The sequence below is a fragment of the Rhinopithecus bieti genome, unplaced genomic scaffold, assembly GCF_001698545.2.
Source record: "Rhinopithecus bieti isolate Rb0 unplaced genomic scaffold, ASM169854v2 scaffold_17962, whole genome shotgun sequence".
In the NCBI taxonomy this organism is placed as follows: Eukaryota; Metazoa; Chordata; class Mammalia; order Primates; family Cercopithecidae; genus Rhinopithecus; species Rhinopithecus bieti.
The window spans coordinates 1,026,291-1,050,640 of NW_016809457.1; the positions used below are offsets into that span (position 1 = coordinate 1,026,291).

At 35.0% G+C, this 24,350-nt stretch overlaps 1 protein-coding gene across 1 annotated transcript in view; it reads left to right on the plus strand.

Annotated features, from left to right (window-relative positions):
- PIBF1 (progesterone immunomodulatory binding factor 1) overlaps window positions 1-24,350 on the plus strand; it is a gene marked incomplete at its 5' end in the record, with an annotated part of 241,996 nt that overhangs the window by 94,926 nt on the left and 122,720 nt on the right. Inside the window, one exon of the mRNA XM_017889428.1 lies at window positions 19,248-19,413. Within this exon, the coding sequence (XP_017744917.1) occupies window positions 19,248-19,413 (166 nt within the window). The remainder of the gene's footprint in view (window positions 1-19,247; window positions 19,414-24,350) is intronic.

The following is a 24,350-nucleotide window of genomic DNA, read 5'->3' on the forward strand; positions in this document are numbered from 1 at the left end:
TGTACGTATTATTTTAGATTTATACCTAAATATTTCATTTTAAGGGGTGTTAATATAAATGTTTTTGTGTTTTAATTTGAAATTTCACTTGTTCAGTGTAGACATACAGGAAAGTGATTGGCCTTTGTATATTGCCCTCATATCCTGCAACATTGCTGTAATCACTTACTAGTTCCAATAGTTTTTGGCCAGTTCTTTCAGATTTTCTACATAAACAGTCATATCATCTGCATACACAGACATTTTTATTTCTTCCTTCCCAATATACTTTTTCTTTTCTTTTCTTATTGCAATTAGCATCAACTTCGAGTATGATGTTGAAAAGTTCCTGATCTTAGTTGGACAACTTCAAGTTTCTTACCATTAAGATGTTAATTGTAGGATTTTTGTGTTATTTTTTATCAAGTTGAGGAACTTCCCACTATTCCTAGTTTACCGAGAGTTCGTATCAGTAGATGTTACATTTTGTCAAATGCTTTCTCTACATCTATTGACAGAATCATGTGGTTTTTTTCTTCCTCAGCTTGTCAATGTGATCGATCACATTAATTGATTTTCAAATTTTGAACCAGCCTTGCATAACTGGGATAAATCCCACTTGGTTGTAGTGTATAGTTCTTTTTATGCATGAATTGTTTTGATTTGTCAATAATTTGTTGAGGGCTTTTGCATCTATATTTATGAGAGATGTTGGTCTCAGTTTTTTTCTTGTAATGTTGTTGTCTGATATTTGAGTGATGCTGGCCTCATATAATAAATTAGACAGTATTCCTTCTGCTTTTAGCCTCTGGTGGATACTCTAGAGAACTGGTATAATTTCTTCCTTAAATATTTGGTAGAATTTACCAGTGTACCCATCTGGGCCGGTCCTTCTGCTTTGGAAGGTTTAAATTATTGATTAAATATTTTAAAATACATGTAGGTCTCTTCAGATTCTCTGTTTCTTCTTGTGTCACTTTTAGCAGATTGTGTCTTTCAAGGAATTGGTCCATTTTGTCTAATTTATGAAGTTTGTAAGCACAGAGTTGTTCATAGTATTCTTTTGATTGTCTTTTTAGTATCCATGGGATCTGTAATAATGACCACTGTTTCATTTCTTTTCTTTTCTTTTTTTTTTTTTTTTTTTTTTTTTTTTTTTTGAGACAGAGTTTTGCTCTTGTTGCAAAGGAGGCTGGAGTACAGTGGCACAATCTTGGCTCACCACAACATCTGCCTCTTGGGTTCAAATGATTTTCCTGCCTCAGCCTCCCGAGTAGCTGGGATTACAGGCATGCACCACCATGCCTGGTTAATTTTGTATTTTTAGTAGAAGTGGAGTTTCTCCATGTTGGTCAGGCTGGTCTTGAACTTCTGACCTCAGGTGATCTGCCCATCTCAGCGTCCCAAAATGCTGGGATTACAGGTGTGAGTCACCATGCCTGGCCTTCATTTCTGCTATTAGTAATTTAGGTCCTCTCTTTCTCTTAGTGTAGTTAAAGTTTTACTGGTTTTATTGATTTTTTTTTCCCCAAGAACCCTCTTTAGATTTCGTTGGCTTTCTTTATTGATTTTTGCGGTAATTATTTCCTTAGTGCTTACTTTGGATTTAATTTACTCTTTTTTTCTAGTTTCCTAAGGTAGAAGTTTAGATGATTGATTTTAGATCTTTCTTCTTTTCTAATATATGTATTTAATGCTATGCATTTTCCAAGCACTGCTTTTGCTGCATTCTAGAAGTTGTATTTTTATTTTTATTTAGTTTAAGATATTTTCTAATTTCTCTTGCGTTTTCTTCTTTGATGTATGTGTCATTTAGAAGTGTATTGTTTAATATCCACATATTTTAGAATCTTCCAGTTATCTTTTTATTGTTGATTTCTAGTTTAATTACATTGTAGTTTGAGAGTAGAGAGCATCTGATTTTTATTCTTTTAACTTTGTTCATGTGTGTTTATAGCCTAGGATGCAGTCTGTCTTCTGCATATGTTTTGTGTGAGCTTTAAAAGAATGTGTATTCTGCTATTGTTGACAAATTGTGATTATAACCAGTTGACTGATGGTGTTGATTTCTACTATGTCTTTAATGATTTTCTGCCTGCTGGATATGTCCATTTCTAATACTGGCGTGTTGAAGTCTTCACCTATAGTACTAGATTCATATATTTCTTCTTGCAGTTGTATCAGTTTTGACTCATGTATTTTGACATTCTGTTCTTGGTCATATAAATGTTAAGGATTATTATATCTCCTTGGAAAATGGACGCCTTTGTCATTATGTAATGCCCCTCTTTATCCTTGATAACTTTTCTTGCTCTGAAGTCTGTTCTGTCTGAAATTAATACAAGCTACTCCCAGTTTTTTTTTGAGTGGTATTATAATGGTATATTTTTCTCCATACACTTTTAATCTATATGTATCTTTATATTTAAAGTGCATTTCTTGTAGGCAGTATATAGTTGGATTTTCTTAATCTAGCTCTTAATTGGTGAATTTAGAACATTTACATACAATGTGATTATTGATATACTGTAGATTTGCATCTACCATATTTATTACTGTTTTCTATTTTTTCCCTCATTCTTTGTTTTTATTTTTCATTCTTTTTCTTTTTTGGTTTTAATTGGCATTTTGTTGTTGGGCACATAAATGTTAGGAATTGTTATATTTTCTGGGAGGAAGAACTTCAAAAAGGAAAGTTTGAAAATGTAAGCTAAATGTAGTAATTGAGAAGGTTAAAGTGTTTTTTGTATCAGGCAATCAAGGAGATCTACAATCCTCCCAACCAGAGAAGGAATGTTCTGAGTTAGGAGTGTAGGGAAAGAAAGAAAATTAGAATATAAACAATTTTAAGATAGAGAGGGGGGAATTGAAATAAACCCTTGTTGGATAGATCTTGACCTTAGTGAAAAGGAAGTCATCAAATGACGATGAAGAGGGCTCCAAATGACCGGAGAGTCTTAATAAAAGAAGGCAGTCTTTAGAAAGACAACTATAGAGAATACAGTAATCTAATACATTTGGAATAAAAGAATTCCAAGCAGCAATAAGAGCTAGGTCATGGACTTGGTTAGTATGGCATCCCTGATTTTCCACAGCTCCTCTTAATTCAAATCAGAGGTCGACGAACTATGGCCTATAGGCCAAACCCAGCCTACCATCTGTTTTTGGACAGCCTGCAGGCTAAGATTGCTTTGTGTGGGTTTTTTTTTAATTATGAGGGGAAATCAAAATAAAATAAATAATGACACATGAAAATTATATGAAATGCAGATGTTAGTGTATATAAAGTTTTATTGGAACATAAACTCATTTGTTTACATATTGTCTGTGGCTGCTTTTATGCTACAACTGCACAGTTGAGTTGTTGCAACAGAAGCTTTATGGCCCACAAAGCCTAAAGTACTTACTCTTTGTTCCTTTACAAAACATGTTTGCATGCTAGCTTTTAGCAGCATCAGTTAAGCAGCACTGATAATTGTCTGTCTGTTTCTTGGCGACCATTTACAAGTCTAAATAGAGGGGTCACCGTTTATCAATGCTTTCGAGATATCAGCATGCATCTCTTTCTTATGCATCTCTTTAGCAGGGTAGGAAAATTATGACTTTGAATGCGTAGCTCTGTTTCTTGGTAAGGATAAGATGTTACATTCCGCCGGGCGCGGTGGCTCAAGCCTGTAATCCCAGCACTTTGGGAGGCCGAGACGGGCGGATCACGAGGTCAGGAGATCGAGACCATCCTGGCTAACACGGTGAAACCCCGTCTCTACTAAAAATACAAAAACTAGCCGGGCGAGGTGGCGGGTGCCTGTAGTCCCAGCTACTCCGGAGGCTGAGGCAGGAGAATGGCGTAAACCCGGGAGGCGGAGCTTGCAGTGAGCTGAGATCCGGCCACTGCACTCCAGTCCGGGAGACAGAGCGAGACTCCGCCTCAAAAAAAAAAAAAAAAAAAAAAAAAAAAAAAAAAGATGTTACATTCCACTGAGTGGAAGAAAATCAAATTATGTGCTTCAAAATTCCAATATTTTAAAGTATTAGAACATCTCATGGTTTATAGAAAAACATGGAACGTGGTAAGACATCTTGGCCAGACTATAAATTGGAACTCTGCAGCCAGGAAAACTTACAAAGTCACCTATTATTTTTCTTATGACAAGCTTTAAAACAAAATGCTTTGGCAAACTTGAATGTTTAATTTAATTTAACAAACACATAGTGTTTACTGTGCCAATACAGTTTTAAGCATTTTACCAATATTAACTCATTTAATTGTCCTAATTACCTAATGAGAGTATCACTATTATGCTCATTTTATAATTATGGAAGCTGAGACACAGGTAGTAAAGAGTGGTATGGAGTTTGAACTCATGTAGTCTGGCTTCAGAACCCTTGCTTAATATAGTTATTTGTGAATATTTAACCCTCTGAATCTAAAATAAAAATTGAAATTATAAAAATAAGTATTTAAAGTCACATTACATTAAAAAAATACTTCAATCTCATGAAGCTTCAAGATTACATGAGACCCTTTTTGTTTTAGAGCCCTTACTATATATGTATGTATTTGACTTCTAGGTTCAGGGGATACATGTGCAGATTTGTTACTTAGGTAAATTGTGTATTGTTGAGGTTTGTTGTACAAATAATCCCATCCTACCCAGTAGGTAGTTTTTCAACCCATGCCACCCTTCCACCTCAAGTAGTTCCCAGTGTGTATTGTTCTCATTTTTGTGTATATGTGTATTCAATGTTTAGCTCAGGCTTACATGTCAGAATATACAGTATTTGGTTTTTGTTTCTACATTAGTTCACTTAGGATAATGGCCTCCAGCTGCATCCATGTTGCTGCAGAGGACATGATTTCATTCTTTTTTATGGTTGAATGGTATTCCATGGTATGTATGTGCTGCATTTTTTTTATCCAGTCCACCATTGATGAGCATCTAGGTTGATTCCATGTCTTTGCTTTTGTGAATAATGCCACAATGAACATATGAGTGCATGTGTCTTTTTGTTCACATGATCTATCTTCCTTTGAATACCTTTCCAATACCCAGTAATGGGATTGCTGGATTGAATGGTAGCTTTAAGTTCTTTGAGAAATCTCCACACTGCTTTCCATAGTGGCTGAACTAATTGACATTTCTGCGAGCAGTGTATAAGTGTTCCCTTTTCTTCACGACCTCACCAACATCTGCTATTTTTTGACTTTTTAATAATAGACATTCTGACTGTTGTGAGATGGTAGCTCCTGGTTTTAATTTGCATTTCTCTAATAATTAGTGATGCTAGAATTTTTTCATGTATTTATTGGCTGCATGTATGTCTTCTTTTGAGAAATATCTGTTCATGTTCTTTGCCTTTTTTTAACGGAACTGTTTGTTTTTAGCTTGTTGAATTGTTTACGTTCCTTATTGATTCTGGATATTAGACCTCTTTTGGATGCATATGTTGTGAATATTTTCTCCCATTTTATAGATTGCCTATTTACTCTGTTGATCATTTCTTTCGCTATGCAGAAGCTCTTTAGTTTAATTAGATCCCACTTATCAATTTATGTTTTTGTTGCAGTTGCTTTTGGGGACTTAGTCATAAATTCTTTCCCAAGACCGATGTCCAAGGCTTACAAGAACATTATTTCCTAGAAAGTTTTCTTCTAGGGATTTTATAGTTCTGGGTCTTACATTTAAGTCTTTATTCCATCTTGAGTTAATTTTTGTATTTGGTATATAGAAGGGGTCCGGTCTCAATCTTCTGCATATGACTAGCCAGTTATCCTAGCCACATTTATTGAATAGGGAGTTCTCTCCTCATTGCTTGTTATTGTTGACTTTGTCAAAGATCGGATGGTTCCAGGTGTTTGGCTTTATTTCTGCGTTCTCTGTCCTGTTCCATTGGTCTGTATGTCTGGTTTTGTACTAGTACCATGCTGTTTTGGTTATGGTAGCCTTGTACTTTGAAGTCAGGTATTGTGGTGTCTCTAGCTTTGGTTTTTGTTGTTGTTTTGTTTTTTTGGTTCTTGTTTTTTTTTTTTTTGCTTAGCATTGTTTTGACTCTTTTTTGTTTCCATATGAATTTTAGAATAGTTTTTTCTCATTCTGTGAAAATGACGTTGGTAATTTGATAGGAATAACATTTAATTTACTTTCTTTGGGTCGTATGGCCATTTTAGCAATATTGATTCTTCCTATCCATGAGCAAGGAATGTTTTTCCATTTGTTTGTGTTATCTCTGAATTTCTTTGAGCTGTATTTAGTGATTCTTATTGTAGAGATGTTTCATGCAGCACTTTTGGAATCATCTAGTAGTTTTCACTTCATTTTCACTGCTTTTCAAATTTTTTCACTGTTTGAATCCCTAGATGATACTGTGGCTGAATTTTTATTTTTAGCCACAATGTCTATTTAGATAAATTTTTTTGCCATTTGTTCTTTTGGTGTGTTCGTGATCTTAGAAATTTGACTACTTATGTGCAGATTTCAGCTTTCCTACTTACTTGGGCAAGTTATTAACTTCTCTGAGTCTCAGAATCTTTATCTCTAAAAAGAGAATAATTGCTTGCCCACTTTCACCACTGTGATTCAACGTAATATGAGAATTCCCAGCTAAAGCAACCAGACAAGGAGAAGAAATAAAGGGCAATCAAATTGTTAAGGGAGAAGTCAAATTATCCTTGTTATTAAATGATAGGATTTTTTTTTTTTTAACAAAGCAAAACGTTTCAGGAATTTGCATGTCATCCATGTTTCTATATGCCAACAGTGAACATTCTGAAAAAGAAACTAAGAAAGTATTCCCATTTACCTAGGAATTAAAGCTGCAAATAAAATTAAATACCTAGGAATTAAAGAAGTGGCTGGGTGCAGTGGCTCATGCCTGTAATCCCACACTTTGGGAGGCTGAGGCCGGCAGATCACGACAGGAGTTTGAGACCAGCCTGGCCAACATGGTGAAACCCCGTTTCTACTAAAAATACAAAAATTAGCCAGGCGTGGTGGTGTGCATCTGTAATCCCAGCTACGTGGGAGGCTGAGACAGGAGAGTTGCTTGAACCCATGAGGCAGAGGTTGCAGTGAGCCGAGGTCATGCCATTTCACTCCAGCCTAGGCATCTTGAAAAAGAAGAAAAAAAGAAAAAAGAAGTAAAAGATCTTTACAATGAAAACTATAAAACACTGGTGCAAGAAATTGAGGAGAACACACGAAAGATGGAAAGATTTATTCCACGTTCATGGATTGGAAGAATCAATCTTGTTAAAATGTCCATACTTACCTAGAGCAGTCTACAGATTCAATGCAGTACCTCTCAATATACCAATGACATTCTTCACAGGAGTAGAAAAAAAAAAAAATCCTAAAATATATATGGAACCACAGTAGACCCAGAATAGCCAAAGCTATCCTATGCAAAAAGAACAAAACTGGAGGAATCACATTGCCTGACTTCAAAATATACTACAGTGCTGTAGTAACCAAAACAGCATGGTACCAGTGTAAAAACAGACACACTGGAAAAAAATAGAGAAATCAGAAACAAATCCATACATCTCCAGTGAACTTATTTTTGAGAAAGATGGCAGGAATATACATTGGGGAAAGGACAGTCTCTTCAATAGATGATACTGGGAAAACTGGATGTCCATATGCAGAAGAATAAAATTAGACCTCTATCTCTTGCCATATACAAGAGTAAAATCAACATGGGTCAAAGACTTAAATCTAAGACCTCAAACTATAAAACTACTAAAACATTGAAGAAACTCTCTAGGACATTGTTCTGAGCAAAGTTTTCTTGAGTAATACCCCACAAGCACAGGCAGCCAAAGCAAAAATGGACAAACAGGATAATATCAAGTAAAAAAAAGCCCCTGCATAGCAAAGGAGACATCATCAACAAAGTGAAGAGACAACCCACAAAATGGGAGAAAATATTTGCGAACAATCCATCTGACAAGGAATTAATAACCAGAATATATAAGGAGCTCAAACAACTCAGTAGGAAAAAAATCTAATAATACGATTTTTAAATGGGCAAAAGATCTAAATAGACATTTCTCAGAAGAAGGCATACATATGGTAAACAGGGTTATGGAAAGGTACTCAACATCACTGATCATCAGAGAAATGCAAATCAAAACTGCAATGAGACATCATCTCACCCCAGTTAAAAGGGCATTTATCCAAAAGACAAGCAATAACAAATGCTGACGAGGATGTGAAGTAAAGAGAACCCTCATACACTGTTGGTGGGAATGTAACTTAGTACAACCACTATGGAGAACAGTTTGAAGGTTCCTCAAAAAAACTAAAAGTAGATTTATGCTGGATCATATGGTAGCTTTATGCTGGATCATATGGTAGCTCTATTTTTAGTTTTTTGTATATCCCAAAAGAAAGGAAGTCAGTATATCAAACAAATATCTGCACTTCCATACTTATTGCAGTAGTATTTACAGTAGCCAAGACTTAGAAGCAACCCAAGTGTCCATCAACAGATACTGAAGAAAATATGGTACTTATACACAATGGAGTATTCTTCAGCCATAAAAAAGAATGAAATTCTGTCATTTGCAACAACATGAATGGAACTGGAGGTCATTATGTTAAGTAAAATAAGCCAGGCACAATAAGAAAAACTTTGCATGTTCTCACTTGTTTGTGGGAGCTAAACATTAAAACAGCTGAACTCATAGAGATAGAAAGTAGAATGATGGTAACCAGAGACGGTTACCGGAAGGGTAGTTGGGAGAACGTCAGATGGGTAATAGGTACGAAAATAATAGGAAGGTGGAATAAGATCTATTTGGAAGCACAACATGGTGACTACAGTCAGTAACAATTTAATTGTACATTTTTTTTTAGACAGAATCTCTCTCTGGCTTTATACTGGATCAGTGATTGCTGGATCTTACGGTAGCTCTAGCCTTGGCTGGAGTATAGTGGCGTGATCTCTGCCCGCTGCAAACCTCCGCCTCCCAGGTTCAAGTGATTGTCCTGCCTCAGCCTCCTGCGTAGCTGGGATTACAGGCATGTGCCACCACACCAGCTAATTTTTTCTATTCTTAGTAGAGAAGGGCTTTCACCATTTTGGCTAGGCTGGTCTCGAACTCCTGACCTCAAATAATCCGCCCACCTCAGCCTCCCAAACTTCTGGGACTACAAGCATGAGCCACTGCGCCTGGCCTAAGTGTACATTTTAAAATAACTAGACCAGGTGTGGTGGATCACATCTGTAATCCAAGCACTTTGGGAGGCTGAGGCGGGAGGATCACTTGAGGTCAGCCTGGCCAACATTGCAAAACCCCGTCTCTACTAAAAATACACATACATACCTACATACATACTTACATACATACATGCATACAATAACTAAAACAGTATATTAGATTGTTTGTAACACAAAGGATAAATCCTTGAAGTAATGGATACCTCATTTACCCTGATGGAATTATTACACATTGTATGCCTGTATCAAAATATCCCATATACCTACTATGTACCTATAAAAATTAAAGATTTTTTAAAAAGAATAATCCTAAATTCTGTATTAGTGCTTTGGAGATGATTAGATGAAAAAACTATTTATACCTGTATATGACATAAATAAAAGCGCTCAAATGTTAGACTCCTTTCCTTTTGTATTGATCTGTACACATCCTGATAGGCATCATGCCAATTCAAGTTTCCTCTTAGCATAGTAAACGCCTTTAAAGTTCATCACTGGCTTTTTATTAATATCGCAAGCCTCTCACAACCCACTTAGTTATGGTTACAGTAGGAAGCGAGAGAAGAGGAATAAGGGACAGAGCAATAATAAAAGCACCAAATTTCAGCCAACCTAGAGAGGAAAAGCAACACTTTCTGCAGGGGAGGACATGAGAAAAGTGTAGGGAGAAAAGCAAGGCCCAGGAAAATGTTTGAGAGAAGACATTTCTTTGGAATAATAATGTCAGATGTTTAAATTGGAGTTTGTTTAATTAAATTAATGCTTACTGAGTTGCTTTGATTATATTAGGCTCTTTATTATTTCTTTTTTATCCTGAAATGTTGGAGATGGTTAAATAGATACCAAAGTGTGTAGACTTTTTCTGAAACTTTTAAACTTTCTCATTTTATAAACAGTCGTAGAAAATAAAAATATAATTATAACATAATATGTGTTTACTGAGTACCTAACATAAGATTATATTTACTCTCTATTTCTTTGAACGTCCCAAGATAGAATTTAACAGAAATACTAATAAGTAATTATTTAGTCCATTAAGTCTAATTAGACAGAAATAAGAAGTGGGGAAATAGTGATTTAGTTCTTACTATGTTATGTTTTTCTTCTTTACCTCTGTTTTATATGCCCTTATGATAGACTTTATTACATTCTTGTAGGTAGGCTAGTGAGTTGCACATAGATTCCTAAAATTGTATATAAAATTTGTAATAATTTTAACTTGTTACAGAACTCAGATAGTAGAGCCTGTCATATCACAGTACTTTTGCTCCCTTTTTTGCATTTCTTTTTTGTAAGTGTTTTTAGAATGTTATCATGTCTCCTTCTGCCACCTTAGCCATTATCCAAACTATATATTTTTTGAAAGTTTAATCTTTTTTGTAGTTTGGTCACACCTAACCTATAATCATTTTGGTTTCTCTTTTCTTCACTCTCTGTAATTTGTTTTCATCTTTTACTGACACCTAAGCCTGGAAACAATAATCTTAGTTCACTGGTTTTTTCATACTTCAGTAAGAGACTGCCCCTCATCAAATTGGTATTTAATATTTTAATGTTTTCTATCCTGGCTTGAACCTATTTAGCATTCTAATTTTATAACACCTAAAAACCTCATGGTTACTATGACTCCATTCATTCACTCAGTAAGCATTAAGAGTTAGTAATATTCTGGACATACCATTATCTCATTAAGAGCTTACAATATACCAGAATATATACGAAATCTTAGGAATCCAAAGATGGATTAGACAAGATTCCTGCACTCGAGTAACTTATATTTTAATTGTATGGTGTGTTGTTGTGAACATTTTACTTGTGTTAGCTCATATTATCCAGAACTCAACATGCTCAAGTTTTCCCCCAAGGATTTTGATTCAGAAGGTCGCAGGCAGAACCATGGTATCTAGAGTTCTTTGAAGTTCCACAAGTAATTCTGATGGTCCTCCCTGGTCAGGCTAGATAAAGTCAACCTCAGGAGTCATCCTCATCCTTAGAAAAGAAAAAAATGTTGCTAATGATCCAGCTTTACTACAAGACCACCTAGGCTTAAAGACCCATAACTCTGGTTGCTGTATTCAGGAGTTTTTTGGAGTATTCCCTAACCCATTTCAGAACACTAATTTGGATAAATTAGCATTTATAGGGCTTGCCTGTTATTAGGAAGTTCATCTAAATAAATGACTTTTACATCCCTTTTTGCCTTTTACAATATGTATGTTAACCATAGTAAATTTATTTTCTTGAGCTATATATTACTGAAAAATAGGACAAAAGCATGATTAGCCTCCATCCTGCTACTATTAATACTTTACACTATTCTTCATAAAAGCATCCCCCCATAAGTGCTTTTTCTAATGACTTTTAAAGATTCAGTTTATATGTTCTGAATTTTTTTTCTTTAATGTAGACCAGCACTGAGATATACATTAAAAGCAGCATGAAATAGAGTTTTGAGTGCTATGAAGCACTAATATAATAAATACTCTTGGTTCAGAGGATAATTCAAGCTGAATTTTAAGTGTTTGTTGTCATGTTGACACAAAAGGGAAAACAGACCCAATCAAACACTGTTATAAAATGTTTTACTCTAATTTTATCTCATACATGCTTTTATTTTATGGCAACATTCCTTTCCTTACATTTGTTTCAGTTAAGTACTCTTCACATACCTGTAGTACCTATTTTTTTGCCTTTATAAGATGACCAGATATTACTACATGTTGTTTATTAATGACACATATTTTATTTGATCGTGATATGATGGATGCATTGAATTACTCCAAATACATGCTTGAAATTCTTATAAATCCATGGTACAGTTGTCAAACATACTCAGCGTTTTTAACTCAGCAAAAACAGACCTCTCACATTCATTTAAGAATTAGCTTCTAAGCCAAAAATGACAGGTGTAGTATTGCAGCTGAGAAGTGAACTGGTTGAAGAAATCATCGAAATGGCAGAAACGTTTGGAGAAATACCCAAACTCCTTTTAAATTCCTTTCTCATGTTCTTTATGCATCATTGTTGCAACATTAATGTTGGCTTTATAAGTTTTCCCTACCTTCTTGCTTTTCAATTTGGAAAATTTCACAGTTGGAAGGGAAACACCTGTGTAGAGAACTGTACAGATAACTGTGTTACTCTATAGTTTTTCATTTTTTTTCCAACTTACTGGACATCTTTGGGCTCTATAATTTTATATGTACATTTTTAAATTAATGTAATTGCTCCCCTAATTTTCATCAAAAATAATTTTGATTCAGTATCTAGGTATATATTTAAAATTTTTTAAATATACAGATAACTGAAAAGCAAAAGAAAACAGTTGGTAGAACAGTAAGTAGCAGTAATGCGCAGAAGTAAAATCTGTAAGATAACATTTTGTATTTTAATAACATGAAAGTAATTTCAGATATATTCTCTGTAAGTTATGACATAGATATATATATGTGTGAATGTAGTTTTATAGTTTTTGAAATACATAAAACTTGGATACTTCTTGTTTTCTTAAAGTCAATTAGAAGTTATAGATCAGGTATAATAAGGTAGGTGTGCTTATTTTTGTATTCTGACATCTTTCAAATGTTTTCAGGATATAAAAAATAACCAAAGACCTATACCCTATACTAGACACTGATGTGGTAATACCTCATCTCTGTTTACCTAATAACACTTTGTTGTGAGAAGTAAAAGATATATCTAAGCCAAAATTATTTAAATGGAAAGTACTTAATTTTTTTATTTTTTAAATTTCTCATATAAAAAATTTTTTGAGGCCGGGCACGGTGGCTCAAGCCTGTAATCCCAGCACTTTGGGAGGCCGAGACGGGCGGATCACGAGGTCAGGAGATCGAGACCATCCTGGCTAACACGGTGAAACCCCGTCTCTAGTAAAATACAAAACTAGCCGGGCGAGGTGGCGGGCGCCTGTAGTCCCAGCTACTCGGGAGGCTGAGGCAGGAGAATGGCGTAAACCCAGGAGGCGGAGCTTGCAGTGAGCTGAGATCCGGCCACTGCACTCCAGTCTGGGCGACAGAGCCAGACTCCGCCTCAAAAAAAAAAAAAAAAAAAAAAAAAAATTTTGAGTTGCCTTCAGTAAAATTAATTTTAAGTTGAATCATGTAGTGTAAAAACAACTAATTTTCTCCTCTCACCTCTCTCTTCCCAGATATCTTTACCTATATGGTATATTATTTATTATTTCTTTAGGATGTACACTTCCTTTCTTTTTATATAACTCAGTGTCCTTGTGTGATTTTAGAGATATCCATGATTCGTATCTAAATATGTATGTAATGAGTCAAGTTTTTATTTTTAAAAGAAGCACATCAGAATATATGGACACAAATGAGAATACCCTCCACCAAGGTCAATACAGTAGAAGCCTGTATGCTTTTTCCAACTGTGTTGGTATTGCTCAGTTCACTTATTTTACAGCACAGTTCTTTGAATAACTTTTCATTTTAAAAGTCTTCTTCCTTCAAAGATGAGTTTTGTTTTTGGAAATTCAGCCATTCAGAGTAAAGCCCATTGCACTTGGTGGATGAATAAACTGGGTATACTGTTTGTTGTGAACAACAGGTGAGAAGTTGGGAAGAGGTTAACTATTTAACAATGAAAGAATTGTTGAGAATGGAAAAGTATGAGGCCAATTGAAAATCTTATTTTTGAAGGAGGTTTAATAACATAAGAAGATTTTTAAGTTATAATATTGAGGGAAGGATAGCAAATTCTACATGAAAGCATAATTCATATGTAATATGCATGGCAAACATTTATAGAGAATAATATCAAATATTGGTGAGGACATGCAGAAACCATATTTCATACACTTAGGGTTTCATTTTAAATTGATGTAGCCATTTGGGAAGAAAAATGGCAGTATCAAAATTTAAAATCTTTTGACACAATTTCACTTCATGGTGTCTTTCTTAAACATTTACTTGTGCATGGGAGACAATTCTTAGGATGATCTTTGAAGCTCTGTGTATAATGCTTTGAAGCATTTTGAAATAATCTAAATGTTAATCTGTTTAGAATTAAATTATTTGGAATTAATTAAATGATTATGTCCACATTGTGCTCTGTTATACAGCAAATGAAAAGAATGAGGTATAGACATTGAAAAAACAGATCCCAGGACAGTCTACATGAAAAAAGGAAGTTACAGAGAAGAATATGTGTGATATGCCATTTGTTTAAAAAAAAAAAGAAAACTGATACATCAATTGATATGTGATATGCATGCATGTTTTAAAGAAAAACCTCCTAGATACACAGAAAACTAATAACAGTGATTATCTCTCAAAGGAGAAATGGAATTGAGAGTAGTGATAGAGGTCTGGGCCAAGTGCAGTGACCCACACCTGTAATCCCAGCACTTTGGGAGGCTGAGATGGGAGGATGGCTCGAGCCCAGGATTTCGAGACCAGCCTGGGCAACATAGTGAGACCCTGTCTCTACAAAAAAGAAAAAAAAGAAGAAGAAGAAGTCTGTAATCTTTATTTGTAATGTTTGGAGTTTTTAGCCTCACAGTGGATTTGGTAAATTATTTATAGAATTGAAAATAAATTTGAAAATATTTACTGTTCAGAGAAGAAATTTTATGAAAATATAAACAGCTTATCCTTATGAGCAAGACTGAATTCTCAGTTGACTAGACACATCAGCTTCTGTCCTTGTCAACTCCAATTTTTTACAACTGAATCTACCAAAGACTGAATCTATCTGGAGATTCAGGCCCATCTTTGTTTCACAGTTCTTTCAAGTGTAGAAAGTTTATCAATCTCTGCCCCACTTACTTGTGGAATTTAAAACTAAATTTTCCTGCTCACACAAAAAACTTAGCAGTCTCTCTCTGACTACCTACTTCTGTGTATTCTTCTAAGCTACAATATTCTCTCTTTATTGACCCATCTCTCCATATTTCAACATAAAGTTGAAAGTATCTTTCAGCGCTTTGTTATTAATTTGCCTAATAACTAAATACTAAAAATCCTTCCGTGAACCTTTACTGGTACTGGAAATCTTGTGACTTTGCTTAACTTCTTTGGCCAGTCTGCCTTGGGGCAGGGTCTTACTTCCCATACTCTTTAACTGTACACAGTTGTCCTGCCACATACAGATAAATGCTTTGCCTCAACTACTGCACTGTCTTACTTCCAACCTGGACCGGTTGTTAAATTTCTTAATGCAAGTACCATATTCTGGCCCTGGTCGTTACATGAACCTCACCACTGAGTTTTACTACTTTTTAGGTATTCTGCCTTAGAATGCCTGTTTACCGAACAAGATTTGATAACTGGGTTCAGAATTTTTAATGTAGTACAAGCCATGAACATTTTGTGTACAGAATTCAAAAATCAGTTGTTTCTCATTGAAATAAAAAAGTGAGATTAAATAAGCAGTTAAAATGGGTTAAATATCGGTCTTTCACTGTATTACTTTTACTCAATATTGACTTTGTTAATAAGAGTTGGGAATAAACCATATACATGCGTGGCTCAATACATCAAGTCTAACGAGTGAAACTTCCCCTGTAGAGTCTACATGTAAAGACTGCCAATGTAAATTTTGTTATGAAAACCTGTTATTTGATGTTTTATCTAGTATTTTTATTAACAAATACGTTTTCCTATTTGTGAGACTCCAGTGTCACATTGATGTCTGTCCTGTGGTTATTTCTCAGCGTCACAGAACATGTCTTGCTACTGGGAGTTTAATTACTTTCTTTGTAGCTCACTGTGTAATAGCTGATTTTTACCTTTTAACACTTTTTCTCCCTGTACTTCCAACCCCAGAAGCGCTGTTGCAGTGAATATTCCTTCAGAGCAAACCATTAGTTCTAGTCCTTTCTGTTTTTTTAAAGTAGTATGTGATATATGGTTGGGTCTTATGAAAACTAAAAACCCAGTTACAAATGTAGCATAAAGACAAATGAAGCCAAATTTTGGGCCTGGGGATGAGATGGTTGTGAGGATAGGTGGAGATTCTGTGTGGAAAATATGACCTCTTAAGGTTACTATGCTAATAAATTAGAATATCAAACATGAAGTTGTTAATGTATGAATAATACTGACTTACCTCAAGATGTTCAGATTGAGAGTATGAGATGAGAAGTCTGAGTCAACAAAGTAAAATGTGATGGGTTATATTAGCAAAAACAAGTTAAGTGGGAGTTACCCGAAACTAGCTCCTGGGCATCATCAGTTCCTCACTGTTGGAGCTACTTTTGTAGCTGTTTGTTCAACGTTTTCAGAGTTCAGTTTAACAAAATGATTACACAGACTTAATAATTTGAGGCAGATCCTTTCACTTATGTAAACAACATGGGAATAGACTAATCCGTTAGAATTACGATTTCATTTTACGAAACTTCAATTTATGAAACTTACTATATTCAAATTTTTAGGAGATAATTCTTGTTACCACCTAGATGGTTTATTGTTTAACTTCTGTTAAATTTTCTATATTCTAAATGTCTAAATACTGTTTACTGTTTAACTTTTCAATATAAGGAAATAATATTAGTGCTAAAAGTAACTTTCAGGTGCCATGTAATGAATAGAAACCGGTGATGCTAAAAGCTAAGTCTTTAATTACCTATTTGGAGTTGGCATTGATATCCGAAGCAACAACGTCTTGAATCCATAAAAAGGCAAAATTTGCAGTTTAATCTTTTTAGGATAAATTATCTTAAAGATAATTTAAAGATAATCACATTCTAAATTATTTTTCCAGAATTTATTTCATAATATGGTCTATGTATGTCCTAGTCTCACATACAAAGAAGGTATTGATTTCGCACATTTAAGACATTTATATTTATAAAACAACTTGCCTCAAAGAGTACAGGGACATTTTTATGTCATAAAATGTTGAATTAATAAATTTTTTTAGTAAAAGGTATTTTTTTTTACCACTTCACACACTCTAGGATGCATAATCAAAAGGCAGACAAAGATCAGTGTTGTTGAGAATGTGGAGAAATTGGCGCCCTTGTTATTGCTGACAGGAATGTAAAATGGTACAACCATGTTGGAAAAGTTTGGGCAGTTTCTCAAAAGTTAAAATAGAGTGACATATGACATAGCGATTCTGTTCCTAGGTATATAACCAAGAGAAATGAATTCATGTTTACACAAAAGCTTGTACATAAATGTTCATGGTAGCATTATTCATCGTAGCCCAAAATCAGAAGCAACCCAAATGTCCATCAACTGATGATGGATAAGCAAAATGTGATATAGTTATACAATTGAATGTTATTCGGTTATAAAAAGGAATGAAATGTTAATTCATGCTACAACATGAATGAACCTTGAAAACACCAGAAGGCCACATATTATATGATTCCATTTATATGAAGTGTTCGGAGTAAGCAAACTTTTAGAGACAAAAAGTAAGTCAGTGGTTGCCAGGCCTGGATGAGGAGGAGAATAGGGAGTGACTAATGAACATGGGGATTTTTTAGGGTAATTAAAATGTTTTTAATTAGATAATGGTGTGCAACTTTGTAAATAAGCTAAAAACCACGGAATTGTGTATGTTAAAAGAGTGAATTTTATGGTATATGAATTATGTCTTAGTAGGTAATTTATCAGTGTTTGTTTTCTATATAAAAGGTATCTTTTAATAAAATTGTAGAAAGTTTTATATAATTAATACCAGGATTTTCCAAAAAAGTTAATCACAAAAACTGACATTCACTTTAAAGCTTTACTCTATATTAATGTGAAATGTGCATTGTATGGAACTTCCACCAATCTGAGACTTGAAGTAGCCCATGGTGTGTATCTAATGCCTGTCTTCTCTGATTATATTTTGAATGGTATTTTGACTCACTGACAGGAGTGAAATAGCCTTTAAAAAGCATTTTAAAATTTATCTTACCTCAGAAATGTCAGTTATGAATATTATGTAATAGCAGAAAGACTATCACTGTGAAGTGACTATGCTCTCTGCTTCACTGCCCTGCACATAACTCACATTTCTTCTCCCTAGAATACTTCCCACCCCTTACCTCCTCCTGCCTTACACACACACACACACACACACACACACACACACACACACACACAGCCTCTACACAAACCAAGTTAGGTCTCCTTCATATATGTTCCCATTGATCCTAGGGATTACCCTATTGAAGCACTTACTGTACTCCATTGAATTTTCATGTTTATTTGCCTGTTCTCCCCAGAAAACTGTAAGTTATTTTTAAAAGCAATATTTTATCTACCAATATATACACATTACCTAGCATACTGACTAGCTCAATAAATATTTGAATAAATGAATTTTAATAACATACCTAGCATTATACTGGGTTCATAATAGCTCCCTGAAAAGATACAGTTTATCTGTATTTTACTTTTCTGTTAGAACACAATCAGCCTTAAGCATTTTCAAATTTATAGTATGTGGTGATTTATATGTTAAGTGGAAATGTTTTTATTATTAGTTATACCTATGGAATGAGGAGAATGTTCCTTATCTGAGTTGTAATAGCCTACTTGTAGGCCTGTATTTATCTTCACAGTTTGTGCATTTTTTTCTTGTAATATCAAAATATATGTATATTTACTAAGTTTATTTTGCAAGTGTTTCAAGAATTTGTAGTTTAATGTGCATATTTCATTGCTTTCTTCTCCATCTGACATTATTTAGACTTAGGATGAAATAGTAAGCTGGGAAACAATGCCATAGATTTAAGAAGGCCTATGAAAAGTATAGAAATTAAATCATTCCAAGCAATGTAACTGAAATTTGTTCTTGCCATTTACAAAATAATAGGAAATAATTATTTTGGGGTAGAAGGAATGAAAATAAGGGTAGAATGGTAAAAGTTAATTGATATGTTCACTGGAATTACATATTTTCATACATACACCTACCTAAATTCTTTATAAAAACTTTGCTAAATAAATGTAAATTATTAACTGCGCAAATATGGGGGAGTAGAAAATGTAGAAGTAAGTTTTATGAGTATATAAATCATTGAGACTGCTTTCTTTAGAGTGTCATAACCATTCTGCTTCTTTCAGGTACAGAGAACTACAACTTAGTACAGAAAGCAAAGTAACAGAATTTCTCCATCAAAGTAAATTAAAATCTTTTGAAAGTGAGCGTGTTCAACTTCTACAAGAGGAAACGGCAAGAAATCTTACACAGTGTCAATTGGAATGTGAAAAATATCAGAAAAAATTAGAGGTACATGTACAAGCTTTTCTTTCCACATTAGCATGGCATGTAAAGTCCCTAAGTGCGAGAGTTATATTGAGCTTCGTTTCTCCTATAGGATGTGGCACTATCCTGCAAAAAAAAAAAAGGAAATATGTATTTCAGAAAGATGTATACTGAAAAGGAATGGAATTGTTAGGAAACAAAAATAAGAAAAATCTCATTTACAATAGCAACCAAAAGTACATAATGACTTGGAATATTTTTAATAAGAACAGTGCAGAATCTATATGAAGAAAACTATAGAACTTCACTGACATGTGAAATGAAACACCATGTTTCTGGAAGGGAATGAAGTATACATTTTTTTCAGTTTTCATCAAATAATATGATGTTTCTATCTAATCCGACGCCAGCATATTTTTTAACTGAAAATAATTCTATAGTACAACTGGAAAGAAAACAAATACAGAATAGTCAATCTTTTAAAAGTACCTTTTAAAAAGAAATAATGGAAATATATATCACATTTTAAAGTGTGTTCTGAGGCAAGAATAATTAAGCTGCACACAAAATTAGTTCACGAATGGTATAAAATGCAAAGCCCCAAAACATATTTACATAAATTTAAGAATTTATACATGGTAAAGGTCACATTTCAAATCAGTAGGGAAAGTATGGATTGGACAATAAATGATGCTGTGATAATCATTTGAATATTTAGAGAAAATAGTTGACTCAATACCTCATACCATATAGCAGATGGATTACTAGGGTGCATATATATATATAATATATATTATATACATATAGTGTGTGTGTGTAGCTATAAAAGTATTAGAAGTAAATACAGATGAGCCAGGTGCAGTGAGTCACGCCTGTAATCCCAGCACTTTTGGAGACTGAGGTTGGTGGATCACCTGAGGTCAGGAGTTATAGACCAGCCTGGCCAACATAGTGAAACTTCATCTACTACTTAAAAAATGTGTTAGTTAGGTGTGGTGGCACACACCTGTAGTCCCAGCTACTTGGGGGTTGAGGCAGGGAGGACTGCTTAAGCCCAGGAGGTCGAGGCTGCAGTGAGCTGAGATGACATCACTGCACTCTGGCCTGGTCAACAGAGCAAGACTCTGTCAAAAAAATTTTTTAAAGTAAATACAGATGAAATTATATCTTATGTTTACTTTGGGAATTAATCTGTTAATCTGATGAAGGCAAGGAAAGAAATTATATAGGAAAAATAAAAGCTGAATTTATTTTTTAAATTCATAAAATTTAAAATTCATAAATTCATAAAATTCATAAATTTGTAAAATTTATATTTAAAATTAATATTTAAAATAATATGAATAACATTAAAGGCAAAATAGAAACTGAAAAACACTATTTGTGTTATATATGACAAAGGGCTTATGTCCTTAATTTTAAAAGATACTTTATCAAGGTGACATACTTTCCCCTTCTACATAAATAAGTGGAGAAAAAAGGAATGGACCATTTCTAAGAAATGAAATGCAAATTGCTAACAAATAAATGAAAATATGAATTCTCACTGAAAATTAACGAAATATAAATTTAAACTTTTTTTTTTTACCTTTAGATAGGTCTGTATGTTGTTTTTAAAGTGCTGGCAAGAGTACCCTAAAGTGTAAAATCTCATGAGTCAGAAAATGAAACAGCCCTTCTGGACATTATGGTAATCTGTGTTAAAGGCCTTAGAAGATTGACCAGATTGTGAATTTTAGCTCCAGATCAACTGCAAGAACAAACCAGCAATCCTAAGAGGACGCGGAGACCCTCTGAAGGAAGCGGACTGCTCCTGCAGGACCTGGGAGACACCCCAAATATTCTGAGAGGTGGAAAGCCTCGGGCAAGTTTTCAAGCCCAACTCGCCCTGGGCCTGGAAACAGACTAGGGGCTGTTGTGTCGGGGGGCGGTGGGGGTGAGACCAGCCCTTCAGTTTTCGTGGGAGCTGGATGAGGTCTGTGACTGGTGGCTTTTCCCAACTTCCCTGACAACCTGCATGACTCAGCAGAGGCAGCTATAATCCTCCTAGGTACACAACTCCAGTGACCTAGGAATCTCATTCCCATTCCCCATAGTAGCTGCAGCAAGACTGACCTAAGGGTAGTCTGAGCTCTGACACAGCTAGCCCTGCCCCCACCTGGTGGTCCTTCCCTACCCACCCTGGCAGCAAAAGACAAAGGACATATAATCTTGGGAGTTCCAGGGCCCCACCCACTGCTGGTCCCTTTCCATACAGCTGATGCTTTCTGGAAAGCACCACCTCCTTGCAGAAGGCCAACCAGCACAAAAATAGAGCATTAAACCACCAAAGCTAAAAACCCTCATGGAGTCCATTGCACCCTCTGCCACTCCACCGGAATAGGTGCTGGTATCCATGATGGAGAGACCCACAGACAGTTCACATCATAAGACTGTGCAGAAACCCCCAGTACCAGCCTGGAGCTGAGTAGACTCGCTGGGTGGCTAGACCCAGAAGAGCGACAACAATCACTGCAGTTCGGCTCACAGGAAGCCACATCCACAGAAAAGGGGGAGAGTACTACATCAAGGGAACACCTCGTGGGACAAAAGAATCTGAACAATAGCCTTCAGCCCTTGACTTTCCCTCTGACAGAGCCTACCCAAATGAGAAGGAACCAGAAAACCAACCCTGGTAATATAACGAAACGAAGCTCTTCAGTGCCCCCCAAAATCACACTAGTTCACCAGCAGTGGATCTAAACCAAGAAATCCCTGATTTACCTGAAAAAGAATTTAAGAGGTTAGTTATTAAGCTAATCAGGGAGGAACCAGAGAAAGGTGAAGTCCAGTGCAAGGAAATCAAAAAAAAAAAAAAAAAAATGGTACAAGAAGTGAAGGGAGAAATATTCAAGGAAATAGCTAAAAGAATAAAAAAAAATCAAAAATTCAGTAAACTTTGGACATGCTTTTAGAAATGCGAAATGCTCTGGAAAGTCTCAGCCATAGAATTGAACAAGTAGAAGAAAGAAATTCAGAACTTGAGGACAAAGTCTTTGAATTAACACAATCCAACAGAGACAAAGAAAAAAGAATATGAAAATACGAACAAAGCCTCCAAGAAGTGTGGGATTATGTTAAACAACCAAAGCTAAGAATAATTGGTGTTCCTGAGGAAGAAGACAGTTCTAAATGCTTGGAAAACGTATTTGGGGAACTAATTGAGGAAAACTTCCCTGGTCTTGCTAGAGACCTAGACATACAAATACAAGAAGCACAAAGAACACCTGGGGAATTCATTGGAAAAATATTTTCACTTAGGCGCATTGCCATCAGGTTATCCAAAGTTAAGACAAAGGAAAGATTCTTAAGAGCTGTGACAGCAGATTTCTCAGCAGAAAGCCTGCAAGCTAGAAAGGATTAGAGGGTCCTATCTTCAGCCTCCTCAAACAAAACAATTATAAGCCAATAATTTTGTGTCTAGTGAAACTAAGCATCATAAATGAAGGAAAGATACACTCATTTTCAGATAAACAAATGCTGAGAGAATTCACCGTTACCAAGCCACCAATACAAGAACAGCTAAAAGGAGCTCTAAATCTTGAAACAAATCCTGGAAACATATCAAAACAAAATCTCTTTAAAACATAAATCACACAGGACCTATAAAACAAAAATATAAGTTAAAAATCCAAACAATAAAAGTAGGCAACAAAGAGCATGATGAATGCAATGGTACCTCACATTTCAGTGCTAACATTGGATGTAAATGGCCTAAACACTCCACTTTAAAAAGGTACAGAACCGCAGAATGGATGAGAACTCACAAACTAACTATCTGCTGCCTTCAGGAGACACACCTAACAAATAAGGACTCACATAAACTTAAAGTAAAAGTGTGGAAAAAGACATTTTATGCAGATGGACACCAAAAGCGAGCAGGGGTAGCTATTCTTGTATCAGACAAAAAAACTTTAAAGCAACAGTGGTTGAAAGAGACAAAGAGGGACATTATGTAATGGTAAAAGGCCTTGTCCAACAGGAAAATATCACAATGCATCTAATACTGGAGCTCCCAAATTTATAAAACAATTACTAATAGACCTAAGAAGTGAGATAGACAGCAACACAATAATAGTGGAGGACTTCAGTACTCCACTGACAGAATTAGACAGGTCTTCAAGACAGAAAGTCAACAAAGAAACAATGGATTTAACTGGCTTTAAACTGTACCTTGGAATAAATGAACATAACAGATATAAACAGAACATTTCATCCAAGAACTGCAGAATACACATTCTATTCAACAGCACATGGAACTTTCTCCAAGATAGACCATATGATAGGCCATAAAATGAGCCTCAATAAATTTAAGAAAATTGAAATTATATAAAGCCCTCTGTCAGACTGCAGTGGAATAAAACTGGAAATCAACTCTAGAAGGAACCTTCAAAACCACACAAATAATGGAAATTAAATAACCTGCTCCTGAATGAGCATTGGGTCAAAAATGAAATCAAGATGGAAATTTAAAAATTGTTTGAACTGAATGACAATAATGATACAACCTATCCAAACCTCTGGAATACAGCTAAGGCAAAGCTAAGAGGAAGGTTCATGGCCCTAAACACCTACATCAAAAAGTCTGAAAGAGCACAGACAGACAATCTAAGGTCACACCTGAAGGAACTAGAGAAACAAGAATAAACCAAACCCAGCAAAAGAAAGGAAATAACCAAGATCAGAGCAGAACTAAATGAAATTTGAACAACAACAACAACAAAAATACACAAGATAAATGAAACAAAAAGCTGGTTCTTTGAAAAGATAAATAAAATTGATAGATCATTCCAGGCATGGTGGTTCATGCCTGTAATCCTAGCACTTTGGGAGGCTGAGGTGGGCAGATCACCTGAGGTCAGGAGTTTGAGTCCAGCCTGACCAACATGGAGAAACCCCGTCTCTACTAAAAATGCAAAAAA